The sequence below is a fragment of the Girardinichthys multiradiatus genome, chromosome 5 (genome assembly GCF_021462225.1).
Source record: "Girardinichthys multiradiatus isolate DD_20200921_A chromosome 5, DD_fGirMul_XY1, whole genome shotgun sequence".
Lineage (NCBI taxonomy): Eukaryota > Metazoa > Chordata > Actinopteri > Cyprinodontiformes > Goodeidae > Girardinichthys > Girardinichthys multiradiatus.
The window spans coordinates 45,695,287-45,713,262 of record NC_061798.1 but is presented as its reverse complement, the minus strand read 5'-3'; the positions used below and the strand labels follow the sequence as shown (position 1 = coordinate 45,713,262).

General features: G+C 39.0%; 1 protein-coding gene across 4 annotated transcripts in view; it reads left to right on the top strand.

The window, feature by feature from the left end:
* Positions 1-17,976, top strand: part of arhgap10 (Rho GTPase activating protein 10) — an 82,855-nt gene that overhangs the window by 15,091 nt on the left and 49,788 nt on the right. For all 4 annotated transcript variants that reach the window (XM_047365096.1, XM_047365095.1, XM_047365097.1 and 1 more), the window contains 12 exons: positions 5,899-5,994; positions 6,637-6,698; positions 11,059-11,130; positions 11,250-11,351; positions 11,875-11,985; positions 13,840-13,944; positions 14,251-14,380; positions 15,117-15,223; positions 15,322-15,416; positions 16,071-16,152; positions 17,083-17,125; positions 17,206-17,274. In XM_047365096.1, the coding sequence (XP_047221052.1) occupies positions 5,899-5,994; positions 6,637-6,698; positions 11,059-11,130; positions 11,250-11,351; positions 11,875-11,985; positions 13,840-13,944; positions 14,251-14,380; positions 15,117-15,223; positions 15,322-15,416; positions 16,071-16,152; positions 17,083-17,125; positions 17,206-17,274 (1,074 nt within the window). The remainder of the gene's footprint in view (positions 1-5,898; positions 5,995-6,636; positions 6,699-11,058; positions 11,131-11,249; positions 11,352-11,874; positions 11,986-13,839; positions 13,945-14,250; positions 14,381-15,116; positions 15,224-15,321; positions 15,417-16,070; positions 16,153-17,082; positions 17,126-17,205; positions 17,275-17,976) is intronic.

Genomic DNA, 17,976 nt, shown 5'->3' with positions numbered 1-17,976 from the left:
CCTCAGTGTTCACCTGGACATCAGACTGGAGTGGAGATGCAACTGTGAAGCCATCTACAAGAAGGGACAGGGCAGACTGTACTTCTTGAGGAAGCTTAGGTCCTTTGGTGTTTGCAGCAAGATGCTGCATATCTTCTATAAGTCTGTTGTGGAGAGTGTGATCTCTTCTACCATCATCTGCTGGGGAAGCAGCATCAGAGCAAGGGACTTAAAAAAGCTCAACAAGCTGATAAAAAAGGCTGGCTCTGTTCTGGGTACTCCTCTGGAACCTCTGGAGATCATTGTGGAAAGACGGATTCTTCATAAAATGAAGAACATTATGGAAATCCCTGAGCATCCTCTTCATGAGACTGTCCTACAACAACAGAGTGTCTTCAGTCAGAGGCTTCTTCAGATCAGATGGAGCGAGACATGATGTCCCAGATGTGCTCAATCGGATTCAGGTCTGGGGAATGGGCGGGCCAGTCCATAGCTTCAATGTCTTGCAGGAACTGCTGACACACTCCAGCCGCATGAGGTCTAGCAATGTCCTGCATTAGGAGGAACCCAGGGCCAACTGCACCAGCATATGGTCTCACAAGGGGTCTGAGGATCTCATCTAGGTACCTAATGGCAGTCAGGCTATCTCTGGCGAGCACATGGAGGGCCATGCGGCCCTCCAAAGAAATGCCACCCCACACCATTACTGACCCACTGCCAAACCGGTCATGCTGAAGGATGTTGCAGGCAGCAGATCGCTCTCCACGGTGTCTCCAGACTCTGTCACGTCTGTCACATGTGCTCAGTGTGAACCTGCTTTCATCTGTGAAGAGCACAGGGCACCAGTGGCAAATTTGCCAATCCTGGTGTTCTCTGACAAATGCCAAGCGTCCTGCACGGTGTTGGGCTGTGAGCCCAACCCCCATTTGTGGACGTTGGGCCCTCATACCATCCTCATGGAGTCGGTTTCTAACTGTTTGTGCAGACACATGCACATTTGTGGCCTGCTGGAGGTCATTTTGCAGGGCTCTGGCAGTGCTCCTCCGGTTCCTCCTTGCACAAAGCCGGAGGTAGCAGTCCTGCTGCTGGGTTGTTTCCCTCCTACGGCCTCCTCCACGTTTCCAGGTATACTGGCCTGTCTCCTGGTAGCGCCTCCAGGCTCTGGACACTACGCTGACAGACACAGCAAACCTTCTTGCCACAGCTCGCATTGATGTGCCATCCTGGATGAGCTGCACTACCTGAGCCACTTGTGTGGGTTGTAGAGTCCGTCTCATGCTACCACGAGTGTGAAAGCACCACCAACATTCAAAAGTGACCAAAACATCAGCCAGAAAGCATAGGTACTGAGAAGTGGTCTGTGGTCCCCACCTGCAGAACCACTCCTTTATTGAGTGAGTCTTGATAATCGCCAAAGATTTCCCCCTGTTGTCTTTTCTATTTGTACAACAGATGTGAAATTGATTGTCAATCAGTGTTGCTTCCTAAGTGGACAGTTTGATTTCACAGAAGTTTGATTTACTTGGAGTTATATTCAGTGGCGATTGCTCCAAGACTGCAAAGGAAGCTCAGCTTCCCCTAAAATGTCTAAAAATAAGTGAACAAATATATACTGTTGTGTGTACATGTCATTGACTAAATATGTGCTACAACGCGTTTAACTTTTGTTCAGAATCAGCTTCTTATCACTGGTAACGACACGGCTTTCCTCTCACTCATTCCCGCAGCTTCACAGTGATTTAAACAGTGAGTTCAATAGCGAAGCAAAAATGCTGGGCTTTGTCCCACCCATCGGACGCTCAGCGTCTCTGGGGGTCTATGGGGCAGTGGGCTGGCCTCGGCTGACCTGGACGCTCAGCTTCTGCATGATGATTGGATGATCTGTCTGAGGCTGAATCCCTTTTTGATTGACAGCAAAATGAGCGAACCAGCGATCTTGAAATTGAGTTTCCCCTCCTTGAAGGACCAGCATCTGCCACTGGTTATATTGTGTTGTTTAAGTGTTCCCTTTATTTTTTTGAGCAGTGTACTTTGTTTAAAAAGAAATAAGCTATCAGGGGCAAAACAGACGTCACTTAAGTATTTTCTGTACAAGATACAACAGTAGAACCATCAAACCATATCATTTAAAAAATATTTTCTGAGTAAAATCTCAATTATATGCTGTTTGCTAATATAAGAAGATACCTGCAGCAATTCTGATTGTTAGGAAACCATAAACGCGAAGTTATAGATACCCAGATCCAAGAATTGTGGATTATGCTATAGAGCTACTACACTCAATTAGTATTGCAAGATGATTCAGATTCAAAATTACACTTTCTCAAGTAGCAGTATATTAATGTGCAGTACTCCAGAAAATAATATAAACCAATCAAATAATATTTGCTGTCTCGTCTTCATCTTGTAAAAATGCTTAAATGATGCTGGCTACATGTGCTGCCTGTTGGTATTTTCTGTCTTATTGAACTTTAAAGCCTACGTTTATCATTGTCAGTGACATTATCTCTTTCGCGATAAATTCTTGTAATTGTTTTATTGCCAAGCGCAATGTGAGCTGTCATTAATTTAATTATGTGCAGAGCCAAAGGTGTGTGTAGTTGATATATTGAGAAACCAAACCAAACCAGAACTATAACCGATTCATATGGTAGCGCCTGAGATTCTCAAACGGGACTTTGTGCAGCATTAGAACAGAGGTGTAAAAGGGGTGAGAAATAGCCTCATTGTTGCCATACTGAACTGTATCAGGCATTTCATGTTTTTCTAATACTGTTAACCTCTACTTTTGACGTCCAAATTGCTTGATTGCTTTTAACTTTATTTATTGACAGTTTGTCAAAAAACATGTCACCTGTTTGCGTTGACTGCCGTCATTCCACTTACTGTGAATAAAAACGAAAAGACGAGCCTCACCTTTTATGGACTCACCCGTGCCAGCTTGGATTCCTGCTGTCTGTTTGGTTTGGATACTCTTAGATTTACAGTTGCTTCAGATAAAATGGCTACATTCATCTTATAAATGCCTCAATAATCGCCTCTGTTGGCAGACTTACGTTTGGCAAAATACTTTCCGTTGTATAGATCAAAGTATCCTTGGCCGTACGAAGGTTGTGGGCAGAAAGTTAGATGTCTTAGTTTAAGAACCGGAGTGTATGTCCTTTATTGTGCATTGTCAGTGTTTATCATGGTTGATATGTATGTGAAAAGGCATAAATGTGGACTCCTCTCAGCCCTAAAAATTTAAGATGTAGCCTGCGCATTTCAAGTTGAAGTTTAATAAATAATAAGTGAAAATAATAATGTCTTATATAAGTTTCTTTTACATTCTTGACAACTTTTTATGGCCATTATTTGAAGCAATACCACTTAATTCTTTTGAGAAATGCTTTACAGAGCCAAAATGTTCAGCTGTTAAATTAAATAGATTTCCGTCTTTTTTTTTTCCCATTTGGAGGTGAAGTATCCAACTGATCATCCTCACAAGGGTGTTGATTTCATATTTATGAACAGGCTAAAACACTTTTCAGAAAATGTTTTTATATCAGTCATAACGAGAGCTCTCTAGATGTATGTAGCATGTACTCATTGTTCTTCATATGATTTATAGGCAGAAAGCATAGAAAAGTGTAGAAATCAGCAGCACACTCAGCTTTCCTGTCCTCTCTTATCAGGATCTATAGGTTAAATAATGATGATTATTCAGATTATAATAAATAACTTCAGCCAGATTCTACGATGGATTTTAAAGCCAGGTGTGAACACTCATGCTTAAAGTTGCCCCTTTAACTAAATCCAGTCACAATGCTGGTTAATGCTGGTTAATGCCAGGTCTACAAATGTCTGCAGTCATAGTCCTACAGCAAGCTGATAAGATTTCCTTAACAATAGGGCAGTTTTGGTATTACGGCATTTAAAAAAGTCCTGTAATTATTACTGAGACTTCTGTTTGATTGTGTCACCGAGGTTGAAGCTTGGATGACCTCAAATTTTCTAAAGTTTAATGAAAATAAAACTGAAGTTATTATTTTTGCTGCAGTTGGCTAACATCCAAATAGACGTTTCACTACAGAGAAAACTTAGTGGGCATCTTGGTTATACTTTAGTCAGTTTAATTCCAACAAAAGTGGATGCCTTCCTCTTTTTGATTCCTTTCGTTCAGTTTATTAAAACTTTTAGCCAAATATTCACTCTCACAATGTTCCTACAGATAGTTATTCTAGTTCATTAAAATATAGATATTTAGTGGGAAACATGCTTGATTTTAACAATGTTGTTTATAGATTTCTTATTTTTTTGGCCTAGAAATATAATTTTATTATCCAGACATAGGTCAGCAGAACCCTGTAGCTATATGTTTTTAGGCTAAAGAAACCAAGCAGCAACTTCTGGTTTTCTTCTAGTTATTTCTGTTGAAATTTCATTGGATTTAATGTATTTTAATCAGATGTGGTTCCTCTCAGTCAGTTGCAGTTTTGTGTGTACTTCTAAGCACCTTTATTGTTATTTTGTCAGATTGAGATTCAGGGACCCATATCAGTTTTGTTTTGTGTGTGTGCAGTTGTTCTGTAAATAATAATACATATGCATTTATATTTTCTATTTTTTGTGTGATACAGCAAGCATGCTTGTGACCAGCACCAGGTTTCCATTCAGACTGCTAAACTAATGCAGATAAAGGTCCCAGGCGACCTCTGAAGGTGGCCTGAGCGCAGCTGTCCTCAATTGGTTTTGATTCTGTTGCTACTTTGTGCGATTGGGGCACCTAGGAAGGATGTTAGGACCAGAGCTGAATGTGTACTTAAGAAGGTTTCAAGCGGTAGACAGACAGCATCAGCAGATCATTTTGGTTTCTTCTTGGTCCATTTTATTTACACAAGTTTCAATCCTAAGCCCTAATTGCAAAAAATGTACTAAAACACACCTGACTCTCATTAGTGTGCACCCTTGAGGAAAAAAAGATTATACCAAACAATACAATCTAAACAACAAAACAGGAATAAGACTATTAATCTAATTTATGAACTCTACACAAATAAATGTTTTACAAAATACAATAATCTATGCCATGCAGCATAGATTGGTTCTACCTGGCGACAATCAATGACATCATGACCTGTATAAACAGGAAGTGCTGGGCTGGCCCCTCCCACCTGCCCTGGATGTAGGATCAGAACATAGGGGTAAACAATAACTAATGGTTCAATAGTGGTTACTTTAAACATATGCTTAGATGTAAACTGTAACATCACGCTACCACAAACAAGCCCAGGATAATATGAGCAGCAAAGTTCCAACAGCAATGTTAAACGAAAGGATTTAGAATAACTATAAAACGTAACTATGAAAGATACAATGAACTGTGAATATACTGATGGGACAAGTGGTGCATAAATACAGACTCAACCACTTTGTCACATCGGAGAATGTTGCTGTAAATCTGCTGATGCTGCGGTTGACATTACATATTATCACCAGTACTTTAGGTTCATATATTTGACAATATAAATAAATAACAAAAGATATACTAATCCTAATCTTGATGTGGTATTTTCTCTGTATTTGTTTGTATGTCTAGAATTTGCATAACATCTGGTGAATATTTTGAAGGCTCACTTTGTTAACATGCTTGCAGACAGATACCAAGTTACTCTTTTTTGTGGTGTCTTCCTCTGCGGTGCACATGCATGTGCATTAAACAGGATGTACCAGAATATAGTCAGACAGGATGTTACCATTGTGGTCAACTTAAACACATCAAACCTACCTTTTACGACACATTCAAACCCCAGACTATTTATCATTTCTTAGTATATCATGTTTCCTCAAGTTATTTTTGGTTTGTGTGATATCTCTTATAACTGTGGATGTAATATGATTTTGTATAATTATTTTTTTCTGTGTGCAATAATCTTTCAGAGCTTGGGATGGCTCAGCGAAAGTTTGCCCAGTGCCTTGGAGAGTTTCAGTTTGAGTACATCGGCGATGCAAAGACAGATGATGAGAGATGCATTGGTAAGAGATGTGATGAAAAAAAAAAAAAAAAAAAACTAACCACTAGATGTGCACTTCAAATGTTTGTTTACACTTCTTTTTCCAGCAACTTAGGAATAGTCACAGTTGTACCTAAAATGATTCCACCCCCACTGCAATTTCTTTTAAGTATTTTTTTATTAATTTTCCCCCCACTGCATATTAGGTTAATTGACAGAATATTAAAACTAGCAGGTCTTTGCAATAAACTAATCAAATAAGTATGAAATAAACTGCTTAGCACAACTAATTTTACAAGTGAGTTTCCAAATTAAATACTTTTAACAACTACTGCAATTTCAAAACTCTTGCATCTTTAGTACTTAGTAGAGCACCTCAAATAATTCGGAGACCATAGTAGTCATTAAAATTAGGAATTACTGTTGAATTTAGATAACAAGCTAGTAAAATTACTTTGATTTACCTTTATTTAAACTGTTCCTGTGTTGTTGTCTACAAACACCTGAATAATTTAGAATTTTGCCAGAAGACCTCATTTGCAGCGGATGTTCATTAATATTAGGTGCATCTGGATTGATGCTCATAGAGCCACTGAGATATATTTGAGACAGACAGGAATAATAAACAATTTTAATCATTTTGTTTTGTTTGTTTTTTTTATAGATGAGTCTTTGCAAGAGTTTTCCTCATTCCTCAAAAACCTAGAAGACCAAAGGGAGCTGATGGTGAGAACATGTCAAACTGGACCTGCAACCCTGGGAAAAATAAGGGTGTTGGTCTGAGATGCACATACACTGTTGTGCAATTATTGCTTAGGTCCCCACATGTTTTTTATTTTTTTTTATCTGTTTGTGTAAAATAAGTTCAGCGCCACCAAGCATTTCTGATAAGGTCACAATACAAAAAGCTTTGTGGCAAAATTAGAGCTTTGCTTCATATAATTAAAATGTTTTGCTGCTGCTCATCTCATGATGTCTAACTATTGGCTCATAAATGAATCTGAGTCATGATATGTCCCTCTTAAAAAGTCAAATTTGTTTGCGATAGACTCACTTCTTAGGTGTCTTGAGGACCTGAAGGCCTGGATGGCAATTAATTTTTTGACTTTTAATGAAACCAAGACTGAGGTTATGGTTTTTGGAGGTACTGCGGGTCACTCCCCTATAAATCTAGGTTCCTCGACTCAGTACAATAAATTGTTAGTGAGAAATTTAGGAGTTGAAATAGATCCCGATCTCAAATTAGACAACCACATCAGGTCAGTTGTTAAAAGGAGTATTTATCATTTGAGGCAGATAGCCAAAATAAAATACTTTATTCCAAAAAGACATTTTGAGACAGTGATCCATGCCTTTATTACCACCCGGCTGGATTACTGTAATGCACTTTATCTGTGGGTTAGTGGGTCCTCCGTTGCCCAACTGCAAAGGGTCCAAAATGTTGCAGCGAGGGTTTCAACTGGCACACGTAAATATGAGCACATTTCCTCCCATCTTATCTTCACTTCACTGGCTGCCTGTGCCTTTTAGGATCCATTTTAAAATACTTTTATTTGTTTTTAAATCTCTGAATGGCCTTGCCCCACCCTTACCTGGCTGATCTGCTGCATCCCTATAATCCCTCCCGCTCCCTTAGATCAGCTGATCAACTGCTCCTGAGGGTCCCTAAGACCAGACTTAAACTAAAGGGAGATCGATCTTTTGCTGCAGCAGCTCCTAAACTTTGGAACGAGCTGCCCCTCCAACTCAGACAGTCCTCTTCACTGTCTGTTTTTAAAACGCGTCTTAAAACCTACTTGTTTTCTTTGGCTTTTGACACTGTGTAAGGTGTTGTGTTTTGTTTGAATTAGTTGTGTTTTGTGTTTGTATTATGAGCTGTGTTGAATCTAGGTTCTGTACAGCACTTTGGTCTGCTGTGGGGCAAAAGTGCTTTATAAATAAAGTTGGATTGGAGTTGGATTGGATGATGAAAGATTTCTGCTGCCTAAACACAGTTTAGTGTAAGAATGTGGTAAATTAAATCTACCTACAAAAAGTTACTCATAGTATTTTTGGGTTGATTTCTGACCTCTGATTTTCTTCAAAACTACCTACTCTGAGACCCATTGGTGGTCAGAACTTGTTGATCAAGAATGCCTTGTTTCCATAGGCTCTACTTTGGTCGGCTCTACTCCACTCTGCCCATTTTGAGAGCGTTTCCATTACTGGCTTTTCTGGCCCAGTACTGGCTCTCTTGGGCCCTGCTCGTCAGCAGGTGCCATCGGGGATGAGCAGGGCCGAAATGTGACGTAAACAGAGTGCTGTTCACTGATTGGCCATTAGTGTGGTCAGCTGTATGTCAGCGCCATGAGGAAATGTTCAGCGAGGTAGCAGAGAGAATGACAAGCTACAGATTTTACCGCACACCGCAGTGCTGGGAAAAGCTCAAATGGAATGGAGAAGAGGCACAATTTAGAGTTGATCTGCTTGTCGTTCTTTGTAGTGTAGTGTAACACCACTATAACATGTCGATATTAGCTGGTTAATTATAGTAGCTTGCCAACTACAGTTTTAACACAATTTTACCTTAATAAGAATGATGGGTGGTCCTCCTTTAGTTTCAAGGCGTGGTCACTCCTACATGTTCTTTACCAACTCATTAAAAGGACTTTAACTTGTAGGATTAGTACAAAAAAAATGTTTAGCAACTTTTTAAAACCTTGGTATACCTTGGTACCGTAACTGATCCATATCTGCAGATGCGCCTCATTGGTTGAGCTTCCTCCGATGTTGAAATAAGCTGTTTCGTCTTATATGTTAAGTCAGACATACTTTTCAATCAAATACATTTTTGTTAATGATGCTTTTTCATTTCAAATGTAAAGAATAATCCTTCAGTAAATTGTTTTTAATAGTATTCTTTTTTATTTTGAAAACACTACAGTACAATAAGTTTTAATAACCTTTAGAGCCTGTTTGCAGTCACATGCATGGTTTTTATACAGACACTTAACATACAGACATATTGGACATATCAACACTATGTAGGAATTGATTACTGGTCTGCACATGCATCTGTGTCCCAGATATTAGTTCACTGTGAGAATCATTTTACTTTACAATAATCCTAAAAAGCTTTGCTACTTGTATTTAAGATATTCAAAGATGGTTGTTTAAAATACTTTTCTAGTCCACATTATTCAGTTGACACAATAAGCCGGTTCCTCAATTATTGGTAATGTTTGAACAGTTTTTCGTCACCGTTTCTGTTTCTGGTTCACTCATATCAGGTGCCTGGGAGTGGCTGCACAGATGACTGGAGTGCATGTGGACATTAAAACAATGTAGGTTTACATAACAAGATAGATCTCAGAAGGAGCAACTGGGAGTAAGTCCACAGCTCTACAACTCCTTACTTATAAAACCAACATGTGACTGAGATAGCATTGTTAAATCCTGGTATTTTAAGAGCTACTGCAATCACACCCTGAGTAGGAAGCAGGAGTACTTTGGAGTCATTAGGATGACTAGGGATAGTCCTTGAACAGGCTTGCAGAGTTCTGCAGTGCTTGAGACTTTGTATAAATGTCAGTTTTCTTGGTAATGTCTGTGTGTAGCGTCTGAGGTTAATGTAAGAACCGTCATCAGAGGCTGACTGAGATGATTGTTGTGCCAAGCTCAGACCACAGCGGTAAGCAGCCCTCAGTACAGAGTGATGACATCACGCAGCAAACTGAGGAAGGCAGTATGCATGTGCAGACATGCCCTGCAGCCAGCACAGCAGAAACACTACAGGAAAAAAAAAAAAACAACGTTATGTGTCTTAAGTTCTATTTAAATTCACTGTTCATACTTAGTTCATACATGTTAGTACTTTACATAAACTGATGAAAAGCATACATTTTTATTTTCTTCTTTGGAAATATAAGTAAACATGTAAATACCCTGCATAAATGAAAGCTGAGCTTCCATTTTGTGTGCCTGTGAGCTACAGTGCCTTCCAAATGAATTTGTACCTTTTCATATTTTGCTGTTACACTGACAAACATTGCATTTTATGTTACTGACCAGCAGAAAGCATTTAAACTTTGGATTTAAACTTTCTTTTGCAATTGAAAATCTGAAAAGTAGGATGTAGATTTGTATTCAGCTCTCTTTACTTTGATTCCTCAAAATAAAATCCAGTTCAGATGCCTTCAAAGGTCGGTTAATTGGTAATCATGCGTGTAGTTTAACCTCAGTCTTAATAAAACTGTTCTGGGAAGGCCTCCGATGTTCACAGAAATGTGAAGGCCAAGGATCACAGCAAACAAGTCAGGGAATGTTGTAAAAAGTTTGAAGCCAGGTTGGGTTTTAAAAAAATTCCCATGAAGCTTTGGATATTTCCCAGAGAACTGTTCAATGCATCATCCAACAATGAAAAGAGTATGCCACTAATGTAAACCTACAAAGACAAGGCCGTTCACCTAAACTGACAGGCTGCCAAGATGATCACATAATCAGCTAAACGTCGCAGACATTCATGGTAACTCTTGAGGATCTGCAGAGATCCACAGCTCAGGTGGAAGAATCTCTTTTCAGGACAACTAGTCATGCACTCCATAGATCTGGAAAGCCATGAGAATTCCCATTTGCGGTTTTCCACAAGCCGTGTATGGGACACGGTAAACATGTGGATGAGGGTGCTCTGTACATCAAAAACACTCAGTGGATTGCAGATCCTCAAGAGTTACCCTGAATGTCTGCGACGTTTAGCTGATTATGTGATCATCTTGGCAGCCTGTCAGTTTAGGTGAACGGCCTTGTCTTTGTAGGTTTACATTAGTGGCATACTCTTTTCATTGTTGGATGATGCATTGAAAAAACTAGCACTGCACATCACCCTGAACACACCTTCTCCACTATTGCCTCGTTTCCATTTACAGATCCAGCACAGTCCCAATACAATGATTTTAAGAGGAACATAAATTGATATCTTGCACGTAACTATGTGCACCAAAAGGATTATTTGGTTTCCACTGTCCGCCTGAGATATTACAAGTACTACAAAGAAATATAATTTTAATTAAGATGAAAGTAATGAAGATGACATCTGTTCTCGCCTTAGATGAGAAACATCACAGAGACTTTAATGAAACCCCTTGAGAGCTTCAGGAAGGAGCATCTCGGTCAAGTGAGGGTAACGTATGATGATTCATTTTTGCTAACTACAAATTATAATTCAAAATGCAGACCAAGTTTATTCTTTTAAATATTAAGAAATCAGACTTCTTTGTGTTTTGTTTGTTTCTCGCGAAGACGGAAAGAAAAAAATATGAAAAAGAAACAGAAAAGTACTACAGCTCTCTGGAGAAGCTTTTAAATATGTCAGCAAAGAAGAAGGAGCCACAGCTACAAGAGGTATTTATCTTAGCCAGAGCTCTATGTGAAGGTGCTGTTCTTGGTAAAGTGGCCATCTTAGTAAATCCTTTGTTTGCTGCAAGTTGGTCTTTTTTTCTTCACATTACATGTGCTGTGAATTGGCACTATATAAATAAAACTGAATTGAATTATTCCAGCATTTTTTAAGCATTAAAGTTCACTTTGACATTATCCCATCCTTGACTAAACACTTCTTTTAATTTGTGCTTCCTTAGACATCCTTCTGTCTTTCCTGTTAGGTGTCTGTGTATGTGCATCTGTGTGTTTGCTTGGTAAATTAGGAGTCACTGTTTATTGTTCAGTGGGCTGAAACAGACCTGCTATTTGAGGATATTTCTATGTGAAGTTTACTGACAGTGGTTGATTTACCAACTGCCAATGTGTTAAAGAATAATTTAATCCTGTATTTTGAGGGAAAAGAAGTTCTCCAAGCAGCAAGCGTGTGAGAGTGTTTCATCCCTCCCTGCACATGTCTGTAATTATCATGATGTGTGTTCTCCAGGCAGACAGCCAGGTGGAAACCATCAGGCAGCACTTTCAGGAGGAATCACTTGAATATGTGTGCAAACTGCAGGAGATTCAGGAGAGAAAGAAGTTTGAATGTGTGGAACCGGTGAGTTACTGACCAGAGAGGCAGAAATTCATTCATGTAGCTTTGATAAGCATAGCTGTGATTCCTAACTTGGGGAACTTGAAAGTGAAACTGTTTAGCAGATGTACGTGACTACTGTCTGGGCAAGCATGTAACTGTATAAAACATCTATCCAAATTCAGTTGCAGTCAATCAAACATGTCTGAATTTCTTAAGACATATCTGGACACAATCGGGTAACGTTAACAGATTACCAACTCAATTGCAAACACATTTTTCCAATAGCCAATGAAAAAGAGAGGCTGTGTCACAGAGAGCTTCACAGACAACAGCAGCAGAGAGCTGGCTTGTCATCCAAGACTGAAGACTGAGAAACAAAGTCAATATGTCATAAAAAATCCTTCTGTCCAACCCCTGTATGGATGTGTACACCTGTCATTTTACTGTGGGAGGTTTCATGGCTAAATTGGACCAGCCTGGTAGCCAGTCTTCATTGATTGCACATTGCACCAGTAAGAGCAGAGTGTGAAGGTTCAATTAGCAGGGTAAGAGCACAGTTTTGCTCAAAATATTGAAATGCACACAACATTATGGGTGACATACCAGAGTTCAAAAGAGGACAAATTGTTGGTGCACGTCTTGCTGGTGCATCTGTGACCGAGACAGCAAGTCTTTGTGATGTATCAAGAGCCACGGTATCCAGGGTAATGTCAGCATACCACCAAGAAGGACGAACCACATCCAACAGGATTAACTGTGGACGCAAGAGGAAGCTGTCTGAAAGGGATGTTCTGGTGCTAACCCGGATTGTATCCAAAAAATATAAAACCACGGCTGCCCAAATCACGGCAGAATTAAATGTGCACCTCAACTCTCCTGTTTTCACCAGAACTGTCCATCAGGAGCTCCACAAGGTCAATATACACGGCCGGGCTGCTATAGCCAAACCTTTGGTCACTCATGCCAATGCCAAACGTCGGTTTCAATGGTGCAAGGAGCGCAAATATTGGGCTGTGGACAATGTGAAACATGTATTGTTCTCTGATGAGTCCACCTTTACTGTTTTCCCCACATCCGGGAGAGTTACGGTGTGGAGAAGCCCCAAAGAAGCGTACCACCTAGACTGTTGCATGCCCAGAGTGAAGCATGGGGGTGGATCAGTGATGGTTTGGGCTGCCATATCATGGCATTCCCTTGGCCCAATACTTGTGCTAGATGGGTGCGTCACTGCCAAGGACTACCGAACCATTCTTGAGGACCATGTGCATCCAATGGTTCAAACATTGTATCCTGAAGGCGGTGCCGTGTATCAGGATGACAATGCACCAATACACACAGCAAGACTGGTGAAAGATTGGTTTGATGAACATGAAAGTGAAGTTGAACATCTCCCATGGCCTGCACAGTCACCAGATCTAAATATTATTGAGCCACTTTGGGGTGTTTTGGAGGAGCGAGTCAGGAAACGTTTTCCTCCACCAGTATCACGTAGTGACCTGGCCACTATCCTGCAAGAAGAATGGCTTAAAATCCCTCTGACCACTGTGCAGGACTTGTATATGTCATTCCCAAGACAAATTGATGCTGTATTGGACGCAAAAGGAGGCCCTACACCATACTAATAAATTATTGTGGTCTAAAACCAGGTGTTTCCGTTTCATTGTCCAACCCCTGTGTATGTGTGTATGTGTGTGTGTGTGTGTGTGTAACAAAGTCATGGATTTTTTCAAAGTAGGATATGAGAATGTAAATGCTCAGTTTATTTTTCTAATGGATATTAATTGCTATCCTACAGTAAAATGAACAGTTTCTTCATATTCTGTCATAATGTTGCAGGAAGGTTTATTAACATATTTTGATTTTATTTTTCTGTAGATGCTGGCATTCTTTCAGACCGTATTCACCTTTTATCACCAGGGATATGAGCTTGCCAAAGATTTTGACCATTATAAAAGAGCGCTGCAGATCAATATTCAGAATGTAAGAAAAACTAATTTTCTAGATAAACATCTTAGTTGCTTCCTTTGCTCTTTATGGACATGCTGCCACTATCACAAAGAAATGTAGCATTGCATATTATAGAAGTCCTTCCTGTCTTAGTGGTTGACTGTCTAATGCCTAGTTACCTTTTGGTAACTCTTACTTTTTTTTGTAACAAATTTTGATATAGTTCATTAGGTTTTCTGAAAAATCTGTTTTTAAGTTTTGAAACGCATTGGCCTTCTGTTAGGAAGGTCATTCTACAGTCACTTCCTGGAGTGTGTATTTTCTTCCTCTCCCTCCCAGACAAGGAGTCGATTCGAGGGCGCACGGTCAGAGGTGCACGAGCTGATGAAGCGGATCAAGGACACACCTCAAGAATACAGACAGACCAGCTCTATCAGTTTTGAAGGTTACCTCTATGTACAGGAAAAACGTAAGCATTGGAGATCATTTGAATATGTGTTGGTATAAGCAGAAACTTACTTTTCCATATTTGTTCATGTCACAATAACAAACGTCAATGTATTTTAATTTGGCTTTTCATCAACCGTGAAGCGGAATGAAAATGATTTATTGTTTTTTTATAGCTTTTTGCAAATAAAAATCTGAAAAAGTGTACATTTGTTTTCAGCCCCCCTGAGTCAATACTTTGTTAAACCATATTTTGCAGCAATTACAACTGCATGTCTTTTGGCACATGTTTCTAACAGTTTTGCACATCCACAGAACAGGATGTTTTTCCCTTTTCTTCTTTGCAAAATAGCTCAATCTCAGTCAGATTAGATTGAGAGTCTCTGTGAAAAGTGTTCTTAAAACCACATACTTATCTTTCCATTTCACAGTTATGCAACATTTTGTGTTGGCCGATCACATAAAATAAATTAAAGATTGCATTTGTGACTTGACAAAATGTAGAAACGTTCAAGGAACTGGATCCAAATTTACTCTATGTATAGTGTAGTTGGACTTTTTTAAGCTGCTGTAAACATTTGAAAATGTCTTATTACCTGAGATGTTACATAACACCACCAACACAGGTGCTCCTAGATGTCAAAATGGAGAATAAGGACACAAATGTTGTTGAAAATACAATAAAAATTAATTGATATGGTTAAAGACCCTTGGAATTTCATTTTCCTGGGCACATGTGTTGTGTGGCTTTTTTTTAGGTCCACCTCCCTTTGGTTCAAGCTGGGTCAAGCGCTACTGCACTTTTGTCAAAGAGCAGAAGATCTTGCACATGGTGACTTTCGACCACAAATCAGGTGGAAAGATTGTGAGTAATCACAGTATGCTGTGCTGTGCCTGATTTATGCCACACATTTTATTTCTGCATTGCAATGTTTTCATGAAATAATAATAAACATATTTTAGGGTGAGATGGAGTCCGTCACACTGAAATCCTGTGTCCGCAAAACAACAGACATGTTGGACAGGAGATTCTGCCTTGACCTGGATATAACAGACAGGTATGATATCAGCTGTCTCATTTTGGAAACACAACTTAAATGAATGAAACTTGTTTTTTATCTCTTCATCAGATAAGTGACACAACTGCTTTGGCAGCAATTTCCTCCTGGGTACCTCTTGTGGTTATACAGTAAAAAACATTTGACACCCACAGAGGTCATAGAAAAACCACTGCAACATTGTGTTATCAGTTTTACTGAAGAGGTCATCTCCTCATACCTACAATGCGTCTTGGATAGCAGTGCATAAAAAGACAGAGTGTCACACCTTGCTGTAACAGATACCCATTCTGTCAAACGACTTAATTGTGCCCAGCCTCCTTTCTGTAATATTAATAGATGAGCAATACCCCCTTATTTAGAATGGAAATTTGAGTGTGCACATCCATTCTGAATGTCATGAATAATTTGATATCCATCTGGTCCTACATGATTACGGATGTCATAAACCAGTTGGAGAGTCTGAGAGGGCCTATGTTTGTAGTTACAGTAAATTCAAGGAGAATGTGTCCTTGGCAGGAAGTATGTATTTTTGGCATACATAATAATAAGCACTCTAGATGTTTTATCTTGACATTTAAATAGCTCAGTGTCTTGCTGTACTGTAACTCTTAAGGTCTTGTCTAATGCTAACACGGCATACCTCTCTCTCAGGCCTGGGACGGTGCTAACTGTGCAGGCCCTGTCAGAGGATGACCACAAGCTTTGGATGCGCGCCATGGGAGGGAAGGAACCTGTGAGTCATCCTCATGGTGTTTTCATATACAGCACACACTTGCCACGTTCTACTCTTGCAGAACAGTGGCTTTTGAGGTTAATTGAACATGTCAACATGCATGAGAATATTAATATAAGATGCATGTTCATAAATTAAAGAGTTGAAAAGTTAATTTATTTCAGTTATTCAGTTTAGAAAGTAAAACCCACAAAAGATGATATATTTCAAGCATTTATCTTTGTTCATTTAGATGATTATGGCTTACAAATAATGAAAACCCAACATTCACTTGGAAATGTGTTTATTATATAAGACGAATTAACAAAAAGACTAGTGTTATGTTTTGGCCTACACAATCATGGGGAAGACTCCTGATTGACAATTGTCTATCAGAGTAGCTGGCTTTTCTCACAGTGCTGTATCCAGCTGTATTAATGAAAGGTTGAGTGGAAGGAAAAACCATGAGAGAACAAGTGGTCCAATCAACATGGCTTAGTGCAGCTCTGAGAGGATTGTTAGGCAAAGCCCATTCAAGAGTTTGAGAAAGATTCACAAGGGTCACCGCTTCAACAACCACAACAAACGTATCTAGGACATGGGCTGCTGTCAGTCTTTTTGGTGAATCACTTTTGATCCAGAGACCCTGATGATCTCCATTCCACATTTCAATACGCCTAACTTTCCTGTATTTGTTTTAATCTTTTCTAATGTTTTAACTTTCTGAATTTTGAGTTTTCATTCACTTTAAGCCAGTCATCAAATTTAACAGAGCCCACCCCCTGAAAATGTATCACTGTGTGTGACGTGTGTGAATCTATATAACACGAGTCCCTTTTTTAAATGGAATAACCGAAATAATTTAATAATATTAATTACTGAGTTTGACTTGTATATTAAGTATAATTTGTTTCTTATAGAATATGAGCTTTTTTTCATTCCTTTTACCAGATGGGTTGTTATCTTGGAAAGACTCTCTCTCAAGAAAGAGGAAGTAAGTTTCTACCAGCACCAGGTTTGAAGGATGTAACTGTAAAATATATTTTTAAGCTTTTCTTTTTCCCCAACGTATAGTCGATGCCCAGTTGGATGACGTGGGTTTAGGTTTTGTGAAGAATTCCATCATTGCAATAGAGAGTAGAGGTGAGCTCAAAATATATTCAGTCCTCACTTTAACAGGTTTCTACTGGATAACTTTAACTATGAAAGTCTGCATTAGTCATCAAGGGTCAAAGTGGCACAATTCAACAAACAATTTGTACCTATGCTAAATAAAAGCATAATAAATCCATTTAAATAAATACTATAACTTCTCATGAAAATGGCAGTAATTTATAAAATTAGTTCATGTTGAGTAATTCTATGTTCCAACAATTCACTGTGAAATAATTTAAAAACTCAAATAAACTTATTCGTCTGGTTAACCTGCACAGCAGTAGTTTAACAGCAGTCTTTAACCTTTTTAGCCCACCGACCGACTCTGATGGCTGACAGATAAACTTAATTTACAATGTGCCGCGGCACAGGACTGTTCTGTTCTGTTAAAAAAGCTAAAATAATTATGTATGCTCTTAACATACAATGATTTCCACATTTTATTTATGTATTTGTTTTATAGACTCCTGTACCAATTAAATACTTCTAAAAAAAAAAAAGTATTTATTTATTCAATGTATAAATTTAAACGATCACATACATCGTTTTATGTGATTAACGGCTTATCTCTTTATTGAATTGAGCCACTTTTGGGACTGACGATTAGTTGGCAGTAACGGCTTTAGTCTATGTAGTGTCTCTGTTTATACACAAGGGGGCAGACTTTCTCCAAATATTAGAAAACATTAA